This window comes from Dasypus novemcinctus, chromosome 2, assembly GCF_030445035.2.
Source record: "Dasypus novemcinctus isolate mDasNov1 chromosome 2, mDasNov1.1.hap2, whole genome shotgun sequence".
NCBI classification, from domain to species: Eukaryota; Metazoa; Chordata; class Mammalia; order Cingulata; family Dasypodidae; genus Dasypus; species Dasypus novemcinctus.
In genome coordinates this window covers 35,156,347-35,175,295 of record NC_080674.1, presented here as the reverse complement: position 1 = coordinate 35,175,295, position 18,949 = coordinate 35,156,347, and the positions used below count along the sequence as shown (strand labels likewise).

The 18,949-nt window shown below is 37.8% G+C and overlaps 1 protein-coding gene across 1 annotated transcript in view; it reads left to right on the top strand.

Annotated features, from left to right (window-relative positions):
• Window positions 1-18,949, top strand: part of GOLPH3 (golgi phosphoprotein 3) — a 66,928-nt gene that overhangs the window by 20,964 nt on the left and 27,015 nt on the right. Inside the window, exon 2 of the mRNA XM_023586381.3 lies at window positions 15,414-15,545. Coding sequence (XP_023442149.2) covers window positions 15,414-15,545 — 132 coding nt within the window. The remainder of the gene's footprint in view (window positions 1-15,413; window positions 15,546-18,949) is intronic.

Here is an 18,949-nt window from a genome sequence, read left to right as displayed (position 1 = left end):
TTCTTGTCCACAATCAGCAGATCCAAGCGTCTGGTCTCAGGTCCTCCCAGCTGTCAAGGGTGGGCCCCAGCAGTGGAGTCAGAACGCTCAATCAGCAGGGTGCGTGTTCCCCTCGTCCACTCCGAGGATCCCACTCCAAAGCTTTGGATCCTGGACGAGCCCCCAAGATTGTTAGAAAGCTGCATCTGTAAGAGAATGAAAGCTCACCCAATCGTGGAGGAGAAAAGAATTTTATTAACGATCTTGCAAGAACGGGCACATGACCTGGATAAAATGGCTGGCACACCAAACAACAAGAAGCGGTGATATTTATAATCTAAACCTAACACGCAAGCCCCTCCCCTGCTCTCCATTTATTGGGCACTTCAGGGTTTACAGCCTATTCAAGATGTCCAGCTAAGTTACATGATTCCTGCTCCCGTGTTCTCTACACTCGGGTGGGCTGGGTGGGCTCGGTGCCGCTTTCACTCCTGGCGCACTTTTCGAATTTGGTGCTGCTTTCACTATTGGCCCTTCCACTTCTCACCATTGGCCCTCCTTGCTTTGGCCCCACCCTCACTTCTCACCATTGGCCACCCCTTTGTTTCCTTGCCACTTTTCAAATTCTTGGTGCACCAAAGCCACTAGAACCCCTTTCCCTCCCTCCTCGAACCTGAAAATTAAACTTAATTTGTGAAAATTAAACTTAACCCTTTTCTACAAAAACAATATGAAACTGCTACACTCATTCTCCTCTTTCTCTTTTGGTAATTAAAAAAATATTACTTTGGGGTTTATCTTTCCAGTAATTTTTAACAAAACTATGTGCTTGCCCCTCTCTTCCTTCTACAAAAGGTAGTGTACTATTAATATTGCATATACTGTTTGAAACCTTTCTTTTTACTTATTACATCCTAAGAAGGTTCCATGTCATATGTCTGTAGTGAGATCTTTTATAGCTGCTTATTATTCCATTATATGGATGAATCAGCTTGTTTATCCTGTCCCTTATAACGGATTTATGGGTTGTTTCCAAGCTTTTGCTACGAGTTAATGCCACAATTAGTAATCATATGCATATATTGTTTATATTTTTGAGGATGTTTCTTTAGAGTGGATTCCTAGTACTAGGATTGCCAAATTAAAGAAAAAATATATGTGTAATGTTTTAGATTTCCAGATTCCCTTCAGTAGTGTGGTACCATTTTTACATTCATATCACAGTATAAAAGAGTGCCTTTGTCCCTCATCTTTGTAAATAGACTATGCTATCAAACTTTTGGATTTTTGCCAGTCTGATAGGTAAGCATTAGCTCATGTAGGGTTATTTCTTGTTTGTCTGTCTTTTGAAGTACTGGTGCTGGCAATTGAACCCAGGACCTACTATGTGGGAAGCTGGTACTCAACCACTGAGTTGTATCAACTCCCCTGAGTTGGTTTTTTCGTTTGTTTGCTTCTTTTTGTTTTTTTAGGAAGTATTGGGGATCGAACCTAGGACCTCCCATGTGGGAAGCAGGTGCTCAACTGCTTGAGCCACATCTTCTCCCCTCTCATGTAGTTTTTTTTTCTTTAAATTTATTGAAGTATATAACTCATTGTAGCAGTTTGATATAGTTTATGATTTCCAAAATTAGATATTGAATTATGTTTATAAACTGGTTTGAGGTTTCACTTTTACTTGATTAAATTATGGTTAGGGCTTTCATTGGGCCACCCCTTGGTAGGTGGGGACTCACAGATAAAAGACATGGCAAAGGACAGAGTTGAGAGTTTTGATCTTGGAGCCTGGGAAATAAACACACAGGAGAAGCAGACACGTAAGGAAAGAGAAAAGGTTCCATTAGACACAAGGCTCTGGGAAGAGATGAGCCATTCACCTGAGAGTTTACAGCTGGCCTTGTGGAGAATGGAGAGCTGCTGAGCCTGGAGAGACGTGAGCCCTGGGAGAGAGACAAGACTTACCCAGACTACAGCTTATGTTGGAAGAAGCTGGATCCATGGAACCTGAAGAGGAAGAGGAAGGCTGAATGTAGGCAGCCGTCTTGCTCCAACATGTGGCAACAGACTTTGGTGAGGGAAGTAATTAATGCTTTATGGCTTGGTAACTGTAAGCTACCCCAAATAAATACCCTTTATAAAAGCTAACAGGGAAGCAGATGTGACTCAAACAATTGGGCTCCTATCTACCATGTGGGAGGTCCAAGGTTTGATTCCCAGGGTCTCCTGGTGAAGGCGAGCTGGCATGAGCGGAGTGCTGGCCTGCACAGATAGCTGGTACAGCAAGATGATGTAACAAAAAGAGACACAGAGGAGAGACAATAAGAAACGCAGCAGACTGGGGAGCTGAGGGGGCTCAAGAGATCGAGCACCTCTCTCCCACTTGGGAAAGTCACAGGATCGGTTCCTGGTGCTGCCTAAAGAGAAGACAAGCAGACACAGAAGAACACACGGCGAATGGACACAGAGTAGACATTGGCAGCGGGGGGTAGGGGGGACGATAAAGAAACGAATCATAAAAATAAATAAATAATAGCCAACAGGTATGTCACTTTGTATCAGTACCCCTTTGGCTGACTAATACACTCACACACAAACATATGTAAACATAAGTGTATAATAATAGTTGTGAACTTAGAAAACAAACATACGTAGCATCATACAGGACTGTCATACCTCACCCTACTGCCAATATCTTGCATTGTTGTGAATCATTTTTAACTAATGATTTAAGAGCATCCTCAAAATACTACTAACTGAAGTTCTCACATTTGGTGTATTTCCCCCCCTATTATTATTTTTTTCTGTGTTCTTTTTTTTCTTTATTTTCTTTTAAATGTTACATTCTATTATTTTTTATATCATTTATACATGAAAATACATAAACAATAAGTATATAGTTGTGAACTTACAAAGCAGATGTGCATAACGTCATTCATATAGGGGTGCCGTACATCACACCAACACCTTGCGTGGTATATTTTTCCCCTAACCCACCCTATAATTATTTTTTAAAATATGTTTTCATTTTAGAAGTTGTAAATTTACAAAACAATCATGCACATGTGCAGAATTCCCATACAGCAGCCTTCTATCAGCACACCACGCTGTAGTGGAATATACACAGATTATGAGATAATATTATCAGACTATTTCCAGTAACAGTGGTCCGTAGAGTACATTTGGCACATGTTTTCCATACTCCATTATCAGTACAGTACATCTTTGGCATAGATGCATAAATATTACAGTATTGCTGTTGACCACAGTCCATAGGTCACTCCAGCTGTACTTTTCCTGTGTTTCTCCACATTCGCACCACCCTGCAGTAGTGATGTACATCTGCTCTAGTTCACAAAGGATGCTCTTGGATCTGAATCAACCACAATTCTCATCCACCTCTTGGTTTACTGTGCTATTCAGTCCCTAGATTATTCTCTTGCTTTCTTTCAATTGACATTTACATTCTTAGACTACCCTTTCTAGCCACGTTCCCATTTATAATGAGCTGTTTCTGTGTTAACTTCAACTGTATCCATTTCCACACTTTTATAGTAAAGTTAATTAAAACTTCTACATACATTAAACATCAGCAGTCCATCTCAGTCCTCCTCTTATCTCCTTTAAGAATCTGCCACCAACCACCAGGTCTTGAAGATGTTTCCCTACATTTTCCTCTAGAAGCTTTATGGTTCTTTTATATTTAGGTTTTTGATCCATTTTGAGTTAATTTTTGTGTAAGGTCTGAGATAGTTTTTTTTTTCTTTCTTTTGGCTAAGGTCATGTTTTTTTTTTCTGTTGAAGAGCTATTATTTATTTATCTTCCCTTCCCCCCTGCCATTGTGTGCTCTCTCTGTCCATTCACTGTGTGTTCTTCTGTGTCTGCTTTGCATTCTTGTCAGCAGCACTGGGAATCTGTGTCTCTTTTCGTTGCGTCATCTTGCTGCATTACTCTCCGTGTGTGCGGTGCTACTCCTGGGCAGGTGCGTTTTTTTTCGCGTGGGGCGCACTCCTTGTGTGTGGGTCTCCCCTATGCAGGGGAACCCTGTGTGGCATGGCATTCCTTGCGTGCGTTAGCACTGTGTGTGGGCCAGCTCACCACACGGGTCAGGAGGCCCTGGGTTTGAACCTTGGACCTCCCATATGGTAGGAAGACGAGCTATCAGTTGAGCCAAATCTACTTCCTGGTCATAGAGTTTTAATGTATATTTCTTTTATTATGAATGAGATTAAGCATTTTTTTGTGTATTTGAGTCATTTTCATTACTTCTGTGATCTTTTTAAAAATTGAGTATTGATCTTCTTACCCTCAATTTTTAGGAACTCATATATTGAGATATTAGCCTTTTTTCTGTGATGTAAGTTGCAGTTATCTTTCCTACATTATTTTCTTTTGACTCTGCTTATGGTTTTTGCCTTGCAAACTTAAAAGAAAAATTTAGTATGGTCTAAATTTATTATCACTCTTTTTGTTTCTAGATTAGGAATGATAGTTGGGAAGTTTTCAAATTATAAAGGGATTCACCCATATTTTCAACTAGTACATATATTGCTTCAGTTTATATTTCAATATGATTGATTTGGAATTTATTCTGGTATCTAATATGAGGTATGATTCAGTTGTTTTTCTAAATAGCCAGATTTTCTAATAAAATTGATTAAATATCCATCTCTTTATCATATTCACTTTGATTTGAGATAACATCTTTATCATTATTAGATTTCAAGATGTTTTTGGGCCTGCTTTGGACTTTATTTGGTTTCTCTATTCATGTGCCAGTATCACATTATTTCAGTTCTAGAGCAGGGGTTCTTAACGAAGGGTAAATGAGAGTGAATTTAAATGAAAAAAAAAAAAAGCACTATTCTTGTGGACATGTGTTGGGGTAATATATTTATTAAATAATACACGGTACGGTGTGGGCATAGGGTCTGTGATTTTTACCTGACTGGCAAAGGGGTCCATGGAACAAAAAAGATTAAGAACCCCTGGTTAATCTTTCTAAATATCTAGTAGGACAGATTCCTTCTCTTTCTTCTCCCTCTCTCCTCCATATTGCTCTTCATCTCTCTTTCCCTCGCAGTTTTTCCTGAATATGTTTATTTTACTTTATTTTCTTTCTTAGAGAAATTGTAGGAATACTGGGTTTCCATATACCACTCTATTATTAACATCTTGCATTGGGTATGTAACATTTGTTACAATTGATGATAGCACATTTTTATAATTGTACTATTAACTGTAGTCCATAGTTTAGTTTTCATTGTGTGGTGTACTTCCATAGATTAAAAATTTTTTTAATTCTATTACCATATTTATAATCAAACATTTCCCCTTTTACCACATTCAGATATGTATTTCAGTGCTGTTAATTACATTCACGGTGTTGTGCTACCATCATCACTTTCCATTATTCTTGTTTATTTTTTTGTCAGCAACTTTATTATTCATAGCTCCAGACTTTTCTGCTTTTTAATATTGAGTCTTTGTATCTAAGGTGTCTTTCCATATGTTCAATCTAATTTTAAGTCTTTTAAAGGCGTTTCAATGTTTTCTTCATATAGATTTTGCCTAGGTATTTTCTTTGTTGCTTTTGTAAATGAAGTCTTGTAAAGAAAATTGTATTTTAACTTATGTTCTTGGAGTATTTAAGGTATCCTAAGTTCTTTGAGGCCCTATTCATTTTCTTTATTCTCTTTGCTTTCTGTTCTTCAAATTGGATAGTTTTTATTGACCTCTACCTTCAGGTTTGTTGATTCTTTCTTTGTCATCTCAAACCTGCTCTTGAGTGCATCTGAAATTTCATTTCAGTTACTGTACTTTTCAACTAAAGAATTTCCATTTCTTTGTTGAGATTCTGTATTTAATGAGTCATTGTCGTTCCTTTAATTCTTTAAAAATGATTTTATTTCATTGAACATACTTAAAACAGCTTGTTTTTTGAAGTTTTTCTTTGCTAAGTCCAACATCTAGCTCTTTAGTTTCTGTTGCTTCATCCCTCTTCCCCCTCATGATCACAATTCCATTTCTTTGATGTCTTATAATTTTTTGTTTAAAATCATATACATTCAGTACTATATTCTAGTAACGTTAGATTCTGAATCCCCTCCCCCCACTTCCTACTGACGCCACCCCAGTAGTTGGTGGGGTGGTTGTCTTTTAAGTTGGTTGGTTGTGTTTAGTAACTTACCTGTACTAATTCTGTAGTCTGCACTGTGTAGCAGCTGGTGTCTCTGCTTTTTTCTATTTTTTTCATTATTCTTTTTGTTTTTATCCTGTTTTCCTATGGTTCACCTCTGGGTTACATGAGCTAGTAAAGTTTCTGTCCTTTGCTGGTGGATTTGTTTGTGGGTTGGTAAAACACATTCCAAGTTTAAGCAGTTTACAAGTCTCCCTCGGCTTTTACCTTCTTCTGGGCCTTCTTCTGTTTTCTCTGTGAATGCATAACTTCAGCCAGAGATAAGTGCACTGTTAGGGCCTCTTTAGTCCCTCCTGACCAGGCACATAGCCATGTACATGTGCCCAGCCTTCCAGGTTACCAGGGATATGTGGAAGGTTATCAAATCCTTCTGTGGCTGTCATTCTGTAGACGGCCATGGTAAATTTCTGGCTAGCCTGCCAGTCTGTGGTATGCCACAGGCAGGATTGCAACTGTAGGCCGAGACCTGTTTGTCACTGATATTGTTGCATGGCTATCAGCCCTTCTTTCTCCACTCTGCTTCAGATCAAGTCAGTCCCTTCTGGCATTGAAGTACCTGTTTTTCACTACTTGTTTTCTTTGATTGAACCATCATAACAATGGAGTTGGGGAGACTAGTAGTAGCCCTAGGCTTCCACTTTCTTGAAATTTAGTAATTTTGCTTGAATAAATGCTTCTTAATTTGTTGTATGCCTCTTTTCAATTTCCGGAGTCCTGAAATAGTTATGTCTTGACAGTTTCATCTTCTTTTTCATTGCTTTTTTTGAGAGTGGGTTTGCTGAACTCACTGCCATTTTGGTAGCCTAGAGCATTATTTCTTATGTAAGTGACTGACCACTTGCTGATGTCTCTGGCGGTGAGTGATCTATTGATCTTCAAATCCTAATTATGGTACCTTGAGTTAGACTCTTAATGGCCTGGTAACTGTAAGCGTCTACCCCAAATAAATACCATTTATAAAAGCCAACAGAGTTCTGGTACCTTGCATCAGCACCTCTTTGGCTGCCTAATATACTACTCAAAGTGAAAGGAAATACAGGTGAATCTTAAGGAGGTAATGCTCTGGAGTGCTTTCCAACCCATGAAGACACTACTGTTGTTAGGAAGCTGTTCTCTGTGTGTGTGTTTGTGTACACCTTGCTCTGCTGCTATCACAAAATGCGCATTACTTCATTTCTGCTGCTATTCTGCCAAACGTTTCCATCCTCCCCCCCCCCTTTTTTTAAACTATTCTCTGCTTGCATTTGTACCAAATGGCTGTGACTTCTGAATTGATAGTAACTAGTTAACAGGGCCAGTGCCTATATCCATACCCATACTCATACCCATATAACTGACCCAGTCACTCTGTGTCATCATCAGATTACCAGGAAGGAGACTTTGATTTGCTCATCTTGTGTCAGGTCTCTGCCTCTGGTCCAGCGAGTTGTGACATGGTGTAGTCATCTGTTCTTCTGTAAGATATGTGCATGGGGCAAGTTCTTTAAAAAGGGGGGTTTGAGTCAAGAGTGGCATTATTGATACAGCTTTTGGATTGTGTTTGGTAGTAAACTCCAGATATTTTGGTGACCAGGTAATTTTGCTAAGGAAAGGCAATTTAGGTACCCCTTTTCAAAACATTGGTTGCACTAAAGTTCAGTATTGTATAGAAGATACTGTGTTAGGTTTTAATGTTTTAATATTGAAATATTTTGTACATGAAAACAGATATGGCTGGCAAAACATGCAAACTGCTCTGTGTACCTTATATATATGTTGACTAGTACTTGAAAATTCATTTGATGATGTATGTTTTGTAAAAGATTTTAGTTCAGAGGTTGCACACTAGTTTGCAGATATGTTTTGTTTAGCTTCTGTGGTATTAAAATTTGTTAGTTACAACCATTTAAAAAGTAAAAAATTTAATATAAAAATGGATATTTTAGCTTCTTTTTTGAGAAGTCAGAAAGTGTGTCCACACTAGGCCCGTGTTTTCCACATGGCTGATTAAAGCCAGGTTGCATTCTCACATTAGATGAGTGGTGTCTCTAGTTTGCTACAGTCTATACTTGGCTCTCTTTACTTAGTCATGTTCTCTGCTTGTACATTCTAAATACTTGTGCAGTTGCTTACTCCTTATAGCAGTTGGAGGTATATGTCAGTACCATTTTATGTGAAGAAACAGAGGCACAGAAGATTATTACATAGTAAATGTCAGAACTAGTGCTGATTTGAATTGCCAGGTATTTGTGGTTTCAAAGTCTGGGCTCTCTATGGCTATTTTGTACTACTTCTGCGTTTTGGCTCACTTTGTGGTCCTCAGATATTTTTCATTGAAGATTTTTAGTGCTTCAGGTAATTTTGCCTTTTTAAAAAAAATCATGTTGTTTCTACTCTTATTACCTGGTTAAGTCTGAACAACTTTATTCTTTCCCCAACTGATCTCTTTGTCTCCAGTTTTCTCTCCCTGATGCTTATATGACTAAAGAAAAAAGCCACTATAATTGCCAAACATTATTTCTGCTAATGTTTACCTTCTAATCTCCTTTTTAAAAAAATGTTACTATAGTATGTGTGTGGATGGTTTGGTAATATATTTCACATCTTTTGAAATAATCTACACTAGGTTTTTAAAAACCAGTTTCCACAGAATTGTAATATTCTGTAGATTATTAAAGGTATCCTGTAAATAAAAGCATTCCAAGATTGAGTAAGTTTGGGAAATGCTGAATTTATTTAACTGTTAACTGTTTTTGTTTTTTTTTTTTTTACTTTTAGATTGTTTCCATTATTTCACTATGATAATGTATGATCAGTTTATTTGTACATAAATCTTTGTGCACTGTACATAAATCTTCCTAACTAAAGTTCCATAAGATAGATTTCTGTAAGTGTGTCAAAGGATATGAACATTTAAAAAAGTTCTTGGTACATACAAACTTCCTATATGCATATATGTTTATCTCTTTATTTACTTATTTATCCCCCCCCCCCACCGTGTCCATTAGCTGTGTGTTTTCCTGTGTCTGCTTGTCTTCTCTTTAGACAGCACCAGGAACTGATCCTGTGACCTTCCTGAGTGGGAGAGAGGTGCTCAATCTCTTGTGCCACCTCAGCTCCCTTGTCTGCTGTCTCTTATTGTGTCTTCTCTGTGTCTCTTTTTTTGTATCATCTTGCTGTGCCAGCTTTCTACGCAGACCAGCAGTCCTGTGCAGGCCAGCACTCCGTTTGGGCCAGCACTCTGGTCATGCTGGTTTGCCTTCACCAGGAGGCCCTGGGAATCGAACCCTGAACCATATGGTAGATAGGAGCCCAATCGCTTGAGACATGTCTGCTTCCTTGCATGTATATTTATATAATTTCAAATTAAGATACTTTTCATGTACTATCTTGTACCTGTTTTTTATGTAAAATATGTATCGTGCATTTTCTCATGTTTGTGTAAAAGAAAAATCTTATAATGCTTGTTGTACCTCTCATGATATTTATATTTTTTTTTATTGAGTTTCATTGTGGATGGACAGCCTTTAAGTTTGTTCTTCAACAGTAAAAAACTTCTGGTTAATCACATTTGAAGATCATTAAAACTCTTTTTTTTTTAAAAAAAAAGATTATTCCCCCCACCCCCCTGCTATTTTTGCTATCTGTGTTGTCTTCTCATCTTCTCTCCTCTAGGATTCCCTGGGATTCAATCCTGGAGACCTCTGATGGGGGAGATGTTCCCTGTCAATTTTGCCACCTCAGTTCCTGGTTTCTGCTGTACTTCACCTTGACTCTCCACTTGTTTCTCTTTTGATGCATCATCATCTTGCTGTGTGACTCACTTGTGCAGGACACTGGCTCACCACGCGGGCACTCGTGCAGGCATGGGCTTGCCGCGTGGGCATGCTTTCTCTTCTCCTTTTTCACCACGAGTTTGATCCCCAGGGCCTCCCACGTTGTAGACGGAAGCTATCACTTGAGCCACATCTACTTCCCAGGATCAGTCACTCTTAACTTCAGTGACAAAAACTCTTCTCAGTGTTTGCTGTTTTAGTAGGTCCAATAAAGAGCAACCTTTTCTCCATCTGAGTTGAACCACTTTAGAGAGAAAAGGGAAATCAGGAAAGTGGAGATTGAGATATCAGTCTTGTCACTGAGAAAAGGCTGGGTTGAGGATTTGTGGCTTAGGTGTGCCACACATGACATTGGGTTTCTTGAAGTCCCTATCCCTAAAATATATTAGGTTGGTGTAAAAGTAATCGTGGTTTTGCATTGTTGAAATTTGCTATTTGCTATTGGCTTAGATTCTTAAATAAATGTGTTATGTTATACATCATTTTAATGTGCATTTCTTTATGTTTTTTTTGCTAATAACTTATTACTTGCTGTTTATTTTATATTTATTTTAGACTGTGGAAGTAATGGTAGACAAAAAGCAAATTCGAGTGATTTTCTTATTTGAGTTCAAAATGGTTCATAAAGCAGCAGAGATAACTTTACAACATCAGCAATGCATTTGGCCCAGGAGCTGCTAATGAACTTACAGTGCAGTGTTGGTTTAAGAAGTTTTACAAAGGAGATGAGCCTTGAAGATGAGGAGTGCTAGTGGCCAGCTATCAGAAGTTGACAGTGATGAATTGAGAGCAATCATTAAAGCTTATCATCTTAAACTGTACAAGAAGCTGCTGAAGAACTCAACTTTAACCAAATTCTATGGTGGTTTGGCATTTGAAGCAAATTGGAAAGGTGGAAAAGCTTGATAAGTGGGTGTCTCACGAGCTGGTCAAAAATAAAAAATATTGTCGTTTTGAAGTATTGTCCTCTATTATACTGCCTAACAATAATAAACCATTTCTTGATTAGATCATGACTTGTGATGAAAAGTGGATTTTATCCGACGACTGGCGATGACCAGCTAAGTGGTTGGACTAAGAAGCAGCTCCAAAGCACTTCCCAGAGCCAAACTTGCACCCAGAAAAAGGTCATGGTCACTGCTTGGTGGTCTGCTGCTGGTCTGATCCACTATAACTTCTTAATCACAGCAAAATCATTACATCTGAGAAGTATGCTCAGCAAATTGATGAGATGCACCTAAAGCTACAACGCCTGCAGCCGGCCTTGGTCAACAGAAAGGGCTCAATAATTCTCCCAACAATGCCCGGCCACACGTCACACAACCAACGCTTCGAAAATTGGATGAATCGTGCTGTGAAGTTTTGCCTCATCCACCACATTCACCTGACCTCTTGCAAACCGACTACCACTTCCTCAAGCATCTTGACAACTTTTTGCAGGGAAAATGCTTTCAAAACTAGCAGCATGCGGAAAATGCTTTCCAAGAGTTCGTTGAATCCTGAAGCATGGATTTTTACGCTACAGGAATAAGCAAACTTATTTCTCATTGGCAAAAATGTATTGGTTGTATTGGTTCCTATTTTGATTAATAAAGATGTGTTTGAGCCTAGTTATAATGATTTAAAATTCATGGTGTGAAACTGCAATTCCTTTTGCACCAACCTAATAGATCTTAGAACTGCCTGGTAACAGAAAGAATGTGTCTCCAGAGGGTATTTTCTCCATCATTGCCTTATTTGTTATTGCACCATTCATTCTTTCTGTTTAGCTCCTTTTTCAGTAAAGTATGGCGTACTATATGTAAAAGATAGTTTATCCCAGTTTAGGTTATACTGCCTCCTCTTGAGGTCTGTCCTAAAAATTGTCCCATTGTCTTGACCTTGGAGACTCCCCAAAAACCAAGATTGATTGGAACAGGACTCTAGTCAAACTAGATGGTGTTCCATTCGGAACGTCTGCCTGTTTAGTAATTACTAATATCTATTATCATTAAAATTTATGGTTGGCAAAAAAAGTCCAATTATTTTGAATGTATTTCCAAGGCCCTCTGATTTTCTGTCTCTTGTGTTCTCTTTCCCGGTTTTGTTGGTGGTTGTGAGCTACATATGATAGAACTTTTGAATGTGCCTTTTTTGATAATTTAGCATCACAGCTTACCAGTATAACCATTTTAGGTCTCAGTAGTGTCCTCTGTTTTTGCATGGTGTCTTCTTTTTTGGACCTCTGTTTTGAACTTAATGAAGTCATGTTTCTCAGAATTCTCTGGGCTACTGTATGACCCAGCCCTACTTGGGATGTCTCTACTCTTTCCCATTTTTGTGTTTTAGAACATAAGAACTAATTTTTGGTCATACTCTTTATCTTCTAAGGCCCCAAAAATGCCCTCTTGTGGGCTCTAACTTCATGAAGACCTGGTTGCTGTTTTGTACAATGAGTAGGGGACATCCTTGAGGCCCTGGTATTCCCTAATTTAGCCGCTGCTGCTTTATAAGCAATTTGGTTGTCTGACTTGTGGCCTTTTCTTAGTGTGACCCTAAACTTTGAGTGTTAGTACCCTATCCTTGGACTAACTTGGAGCTTGATGAAATTCTTCCATTGCTGGTGGTAGGATAGGATCTCAAACCCATTTGAGGATCTGAAATGATTATTGGGTTCCAAGTGCAGGAGCTATGTCATGCCCCTGAATACATAAACATGATTGGTTATAATGACTATCACTATTTTGCTCTCACAATACAGTTGCAATATGCAGGTCATGCCTTTGAACTAAATCTTACAAGCCACTTGATTTTGCCAGCTACTTGTTACACTTCTCCATGTATTAATATTTTAACTACTTTTTATCAGATGTGGCTAGCTTGCTGTGCTTAATAGTTAGGGTGTAAGATTTTTGCTGGGGTACAAGCACATTCATGCCCTGAATATATAACCTTCCATCCTAGACTACAAGTTCTCATAATTGTTTCATAGAGTCAGTGGTTTGTCTAAGGGCAAAATCCTCCTAGGAGTGTGGTTGTTATTGACCTGCCCTTGTGAAATCTTACCACCTTAGGGATTGGTGGCATGACTGGATATTCAGTCCTAAGACATAAGTACTCTCCAGTAAATGGCAAGTAGGACTCTACTTCATTTCTCTACTGCATGGTACCTGTAAGGCCTGTGCCACAGGACTCCTTTCTTCTATGTATTTAGGCTGGCTTGATAGCTAAAATATATTTTCTTTAAGATAACATCTATTTTTAAATGTATCCCAATTTCATAGATACTAACCTTTAAAAATGAATATTTTAGAATTGGTAAAATATAGTGTCAAGGTTAATGTCAGATAGAAAGTAAACAATTAAAGGGCCCCTCAACACTAGGTGCTCCAGCTTCCAACTCTCTCAGTAGTTTCCCTGCCAGCTATTGGCCTATCTCCATGTATTGTGTCTTGAATTCACTGCAGACACTTGTTGGCCTAGGCCATGACTAAATTTATTTGTCTCTTTTCTGATTTACTTTTCCTCTAAGAAATTTAATTCTCATCTGTGGCCTTCCTGCCTAGCCCAGTTATATCCTTTTATTTTTTTCCATTTTAATTCAGTCCTGCCTTTTTTAATGCCTCCCCTCATTTTCCTACACATCTGATGAATTCCGCATTATGCTCTTAACAAGGATTTTAACAGGAGGTCATCAACATACTGGACTATTCTGTGGCTTGGTATTTCTTTGATGTCTTCCTTCACGTATCTTTGGAAAATTCCTGGTAAGTCCCAGAAGCTTTGGTACAGAACTGTCCATGCCATATATCTACTTTCCCAAATGATTTCAGTTCTATACAAGCATATGCCTTTTCATGGTAATGACTGAAAGCAGTTCACTAAATGTAGGTCTTTAAAGTCTGCTATTAAAGACTCCTGACATTGTTAGGGGTTTGATTGCTTTAGGGGTTAAAGATTGCTAACATCTCTGAGTATACTGGGAGCAGTTAAGGTAGGGACATATTTAGTCCTCTACTATCAAAATGTAAGCTTTCAAGTACTGTTCAGCTTGAAATTCCACGCTCCAGAGATGGGGCATAGTCCTGTCCACATCTGTTAACCCTTCGTGAGGTATACCATGTTTTTGACACTTGCCAGAAATTTGCTTGTGAACTCTCTGTATCCAAACTAGTTGAAGTCAGACATCGGTAGCTTTTATTTCATGTGGAATCCGTTTCCAGGCATCCTAGGGGCTTCAGTTGTCATGAATGCACAAGCCATGGATTTTACCTAATCTCTATAAATTATTGGTCTTTTACCCATTTTGCTAAATGGCTGGTAATCTTAATTTATTCAGATCCCTAACTCTTACTAAACTTAAAATGATTCCCTTAAATCCAGTAAATGTCTGCTTCCCCTACTTCACATTTAAATCAGCTTCTTTAAACTGAAATTTTTGGTTTTTTCTCTGAACCCTGAGTTCTCATTTTCCCAAAGCCTTCTTTGGATTGACACTATGACCTGGCAAAGTACCAGGGCTGACCTTGGAAAAGTGCCAGAACCGAGGTTCAGTACCCCTCCCCCAACCCTGGGGTCCCAGTCTTCAAATAATTGATTGGCCTGCTCATCCACCTAAGAAGATTGTGACCATGTTCTGAGTCTTAAACAGTCCTATAGTTTCTGCTTTCTCGTGAGAACTGGATACCTTAAATTGATAGCTGGCAACTCTGATGGTAAGTTCATGGCTTTATAATTTGGGTAACTCTAGTTATTTGCTTTCTGCAGAGTGCCATGACTCCATCTAGTGATACCTGGCTGACTTCAGGATCCCCAGGTCCCTAAATGTTTATTAGTCTAATTCTTTCTGCTTTTCCACCTTACACTCTTCTTTTGGGGCTCATCTGATAGTTTTACTCTTTGTTATTCAGAACTTTAGGCTGCAGCTGCCCTTAACTTTCTGTTTATGGGCCATACATCTGCTTTTCTAATACATTCTTCTGAAATTAACTTTGTGTTTGTATCCTAAACACTGATGAATTAATCATGAACTTCTCCTTGAGGCCAAGTTGGGCTAGATTGTTTTTCCTAAGCTTCTTAACTTGCCCAGGTATACTAATAATCAACCCCTGTAACCTGAGTGTTTCTGGTCTTTGCAACCTGAGAGAGCCTAATAAACATGTATTCTTAAAGAATGAGTAATGGTATATTTCTAAATCTCTGACCTCTGAAGTTATTGGTTGGTTTCTGCATGTAAGGATAAGTGATGAAAATTCTAGCTAGTAAAAACTCAAGATTTATAATACATACTAATTGCATTTTTTTCTGTATTTTATTTAATATAACTGTAGAAGAAGATGAAAGTTACAAGGGACCAAAATAACTTTGCTAAAAATACTTGGTTTTGACTTTGAATTCAAAGTAAGTTAGCTATTTTGTTTTCTTTTTTCTTTTTTTTTAATAGGGTTACACATCATTTTGGAATGACTGTATATCATCTGGATTACGTGGCTGTATGTTAATTGAATTAGCGTTGAGAGGAAGGTTACAACTAGAGGCTTGTGGAATGAGACGTAAAAGTCTATTAACAAGAAAGGTAAGAGGAGTGCTATATAACATCTTTTTAAAAAGAATTCATGCTGCTAAAAACGAAGGCTTTTTCTCCTAATAGATTTAAAAAATAAAAGAGGGAATTGATTTTAAAGTTCAGTCTTTACTAAATTGTGTTTGCATATCATTTTTGCATTCTTGGTTTCCTGATTCTTTGTACAATGTAATGAATAATTAATTCATTGTTAGGATCATTGGTCCCTGCCTATTCAGATTGCAGACTTCATTTGCTGCTTCTGAAAACCCTTATTTTGGAAGAATTGGTAACCTTTTTTAAACTCAAAGGTGTTTTTGTGCAAATTAACTGCCCATAGGTTATTTATTTTCTTAGCAGAATATGAATATTTTGCAGATCTTGCCCTTCTCCACTATAAAAGTCTGTGTAGGTATTTCTGCTATGATACAATAGACTTTAACTGGCTAGTTTTTAGAATTTTTAACTTCTACATCAATCTCATATTCAAGACTTAATTCTCTGCTAGTTTATATTGTATTTCTTGGGGGCATGGTGTTTCAAAATGGTTTTTTCCTTAATACAGCCCTAATGAAATAAAAAAAAATTTAGATCAGAACTGAACATTTTTTGAAGGATCTGCTATAGAGAATAATTCTGTAGGAAAGAGAGCCATTAATGTATTCTTGAAAGTTATGTGCAAAGTAAACATGGCAAAATAGAAAATACTCTGCATGGATTTAAAATTTGTTTAGTCTCATTTTTTAAAGTCAGATGAGCTTGACATGAGATTAGTTAAAAAGTTTTAGGTAACTATATCAGAAAGCAAAGTATAATTTTTATTTCATTTCACTTAAACATAATTTATGGAGGAAAATATCTTAGAAGCTCCCATTTTAGTTATTAATGTAATATATATAGGTTGCTACTAATTGTAGGAAATAATTTTGCATTAACGTTATGGAGTCCTGACCTAAAGTAAAAAGATTTGATACTAGTTCTTTTTGTGGGAATTTAGAAATTAAAACCGGTTTTGTGTTGGTTAGCAACAATTTTAGTCAATTGATTGTTCTTTTGTTAATTTATTCATTCATTATAAATTGATTGCCTGCATGTACCATGCCTTGTGCTGGATAGACGCTGGGGATACAATGGTGACCAAGAGACATTCCATCCCTGCATGGGCTTATTTCAGTCTGCTAGTTTGTGTGATCTTAACGTAGGTAGTTGAGATATCTTCTGGAAAAATACTCCAATATGATTTCACTTACTAATTTTAAGAATAATTATTGATTTTATTAAAGTAATATGTATATAATAGTTATAAAATACAAAAGGGCTTTTAACAAAAAATAAATCTGCTCATCCTTCCTTACTCCTTTGTCCTATTCCTGGGAAGAAATCATTTTTACTTCTTCTGTTAATTTCTTAGGGCTGCCATACAAATTACTACCAATTCAGTGGCTTAAAACAGCAGAAGTTTTCCTGTCAAAGTTCTGGAAGCCAGAAGTCTGAAAGTGTGAATAGGGTTGTACTCCTTTGCCTCTTCTAGCCTTCTAGTGGTTTAGTGTTTGTTAGCTTCCTTGGCTTGTAGCTGCATCTCTCTCTGCTCCATTTTCACATTGCCTTCTCTGTGTGTCTCTTATATGGACGTCATTGGATTTAGGGCCCAACCAGATATCCAGAGTGCTTTAAGATCCTTAACTTAATTACATATGCAAGGTCCTTTTCTCAAATCAGGTCATAATCACATGTTCAGGGATTAGGTATGGACAGCGTTTTTTTGGGGGGCCGCCATGGAACTCTCAGCAGTTCTCTTAGTTATTTCTTAGTTATTAGGCATTTGTCTCCATATTTCTAAATAAGCATATACTACTGTCTCATATATTAATTTGAGATGCTGATTACTTTCTTTTAGAAAAATGAATGTGTGTGACTTTCTTACATTCCACTTCCACCCAATCCCAGTTTTCCTGATATAGAGTTATGTCATGATTTTTTGACATGCTATGGTAATTCTTCAGAGTTAAGTTATATTCTGTGATATTTTCCTTTCTTGTGTAGTTTTTGTGGTTTTCTGGATTGCCCCTCCTCTCTTAAAATTTTCTCTGTAGCTATCCTTATTTTTTCCTTAATGCTCTATCACAGAAAAATAATCAAATATGAGATGTTCAAAAATATTAGATAACTCCATTAAAATTTCCCTTGTGCTCCTCTATGGGCTGGTTATGGTCTGGTCCTACTGCACACTGTCACATTTTTACTTCTCTAATAAACTGTCTGTTTCCTGTATCTTATATTTTCTTTCTCCCTTGTGGGAGAAAAATGTTTTGAGGCTTTGCATGCCTGAGAATGTCTTTGTTGTGCCTCAGTTATAGTTGATAGCTTGCCTAGGAATAGGATGTTAGATTTAAAATATTTTTTCCACAGAATTTTGAAGGCCTTTTTTCATTGTCGTCTGGTATACAGAGTTGTCGTTAGTGTCTGGTGCCTTTCTGATTTTCATCCTTTGATACCTGTTTTTTCCTCTCTGGAAGGAAAAAAAAGGGCAGTTTATCTGTTTATACCTGGTTTTTAAAATTTGCAGTTTGTCTTTATGTGGGTCATTTTTAATTCATTATGCATGGGCTCTTTCAGCGTGGAAATGTATGTATTTTTTGGCTTTGGAAAATTTTCCTATTTCTTACATTTTCTGCCTTCCATTTTCTAAGAACTCTGTAAGTTGAATGTGAACTTCTTAGCTATTCTTATCATCTAATCCTTTTGCTAAGTTTTTAATTGTGGCTGTCATATTTTTTATTTCCAGGGTCCCTTTTCATTCTTCTTTTTTCCTCCCTAAAAGTACAGAAATTTATTCTCCCATAGTTTTGGAGGCCAGAAGTCCAAAATGAAGGGGTTGGCAGGATTGGTACATTCTAGGGGCTCTGGGGATGGATGTATCCTGTACCTCTCTCCTGGCTTGTGATGGTTGCTGGCAATCCTTGACGTTCTTGACTTGTGGCACCATCACTCCAACCTCTGCCTCTGGTTTTTCCTGTCTTCCCAGTGTCTCTCTTTGTCCAGATTTCCCTTTTCTTATAAAGATACCGGTCTTACTTGATTTAGGTAATCCATTCAGACCTCATCAGAGACTCTTATTTCCATATAAGGTCATATTCACAGGTTCTGGGTGGACATTTTAGAGGGACACTATTCAACCCAGTACATGTTCCTTGCAACTGGATGATCCAAGGCTAGGACCTATGCTTTAAAGTTGTCCTCCCTGCAGATGAGCAAAGGTCCTAGGAACCATGTGAGAGCTGTGGTAGCTTGGGACAGGGATGTCACTGCCAGCAGGTTCACTCATGAGGGTGGGAAGGAGTAGTGGAGGTATGTATGTAGCAGGGTCCTGACAACTGATCTGAGTTTTCTGCTTGGCATTCCTAGCTGTGGGATAA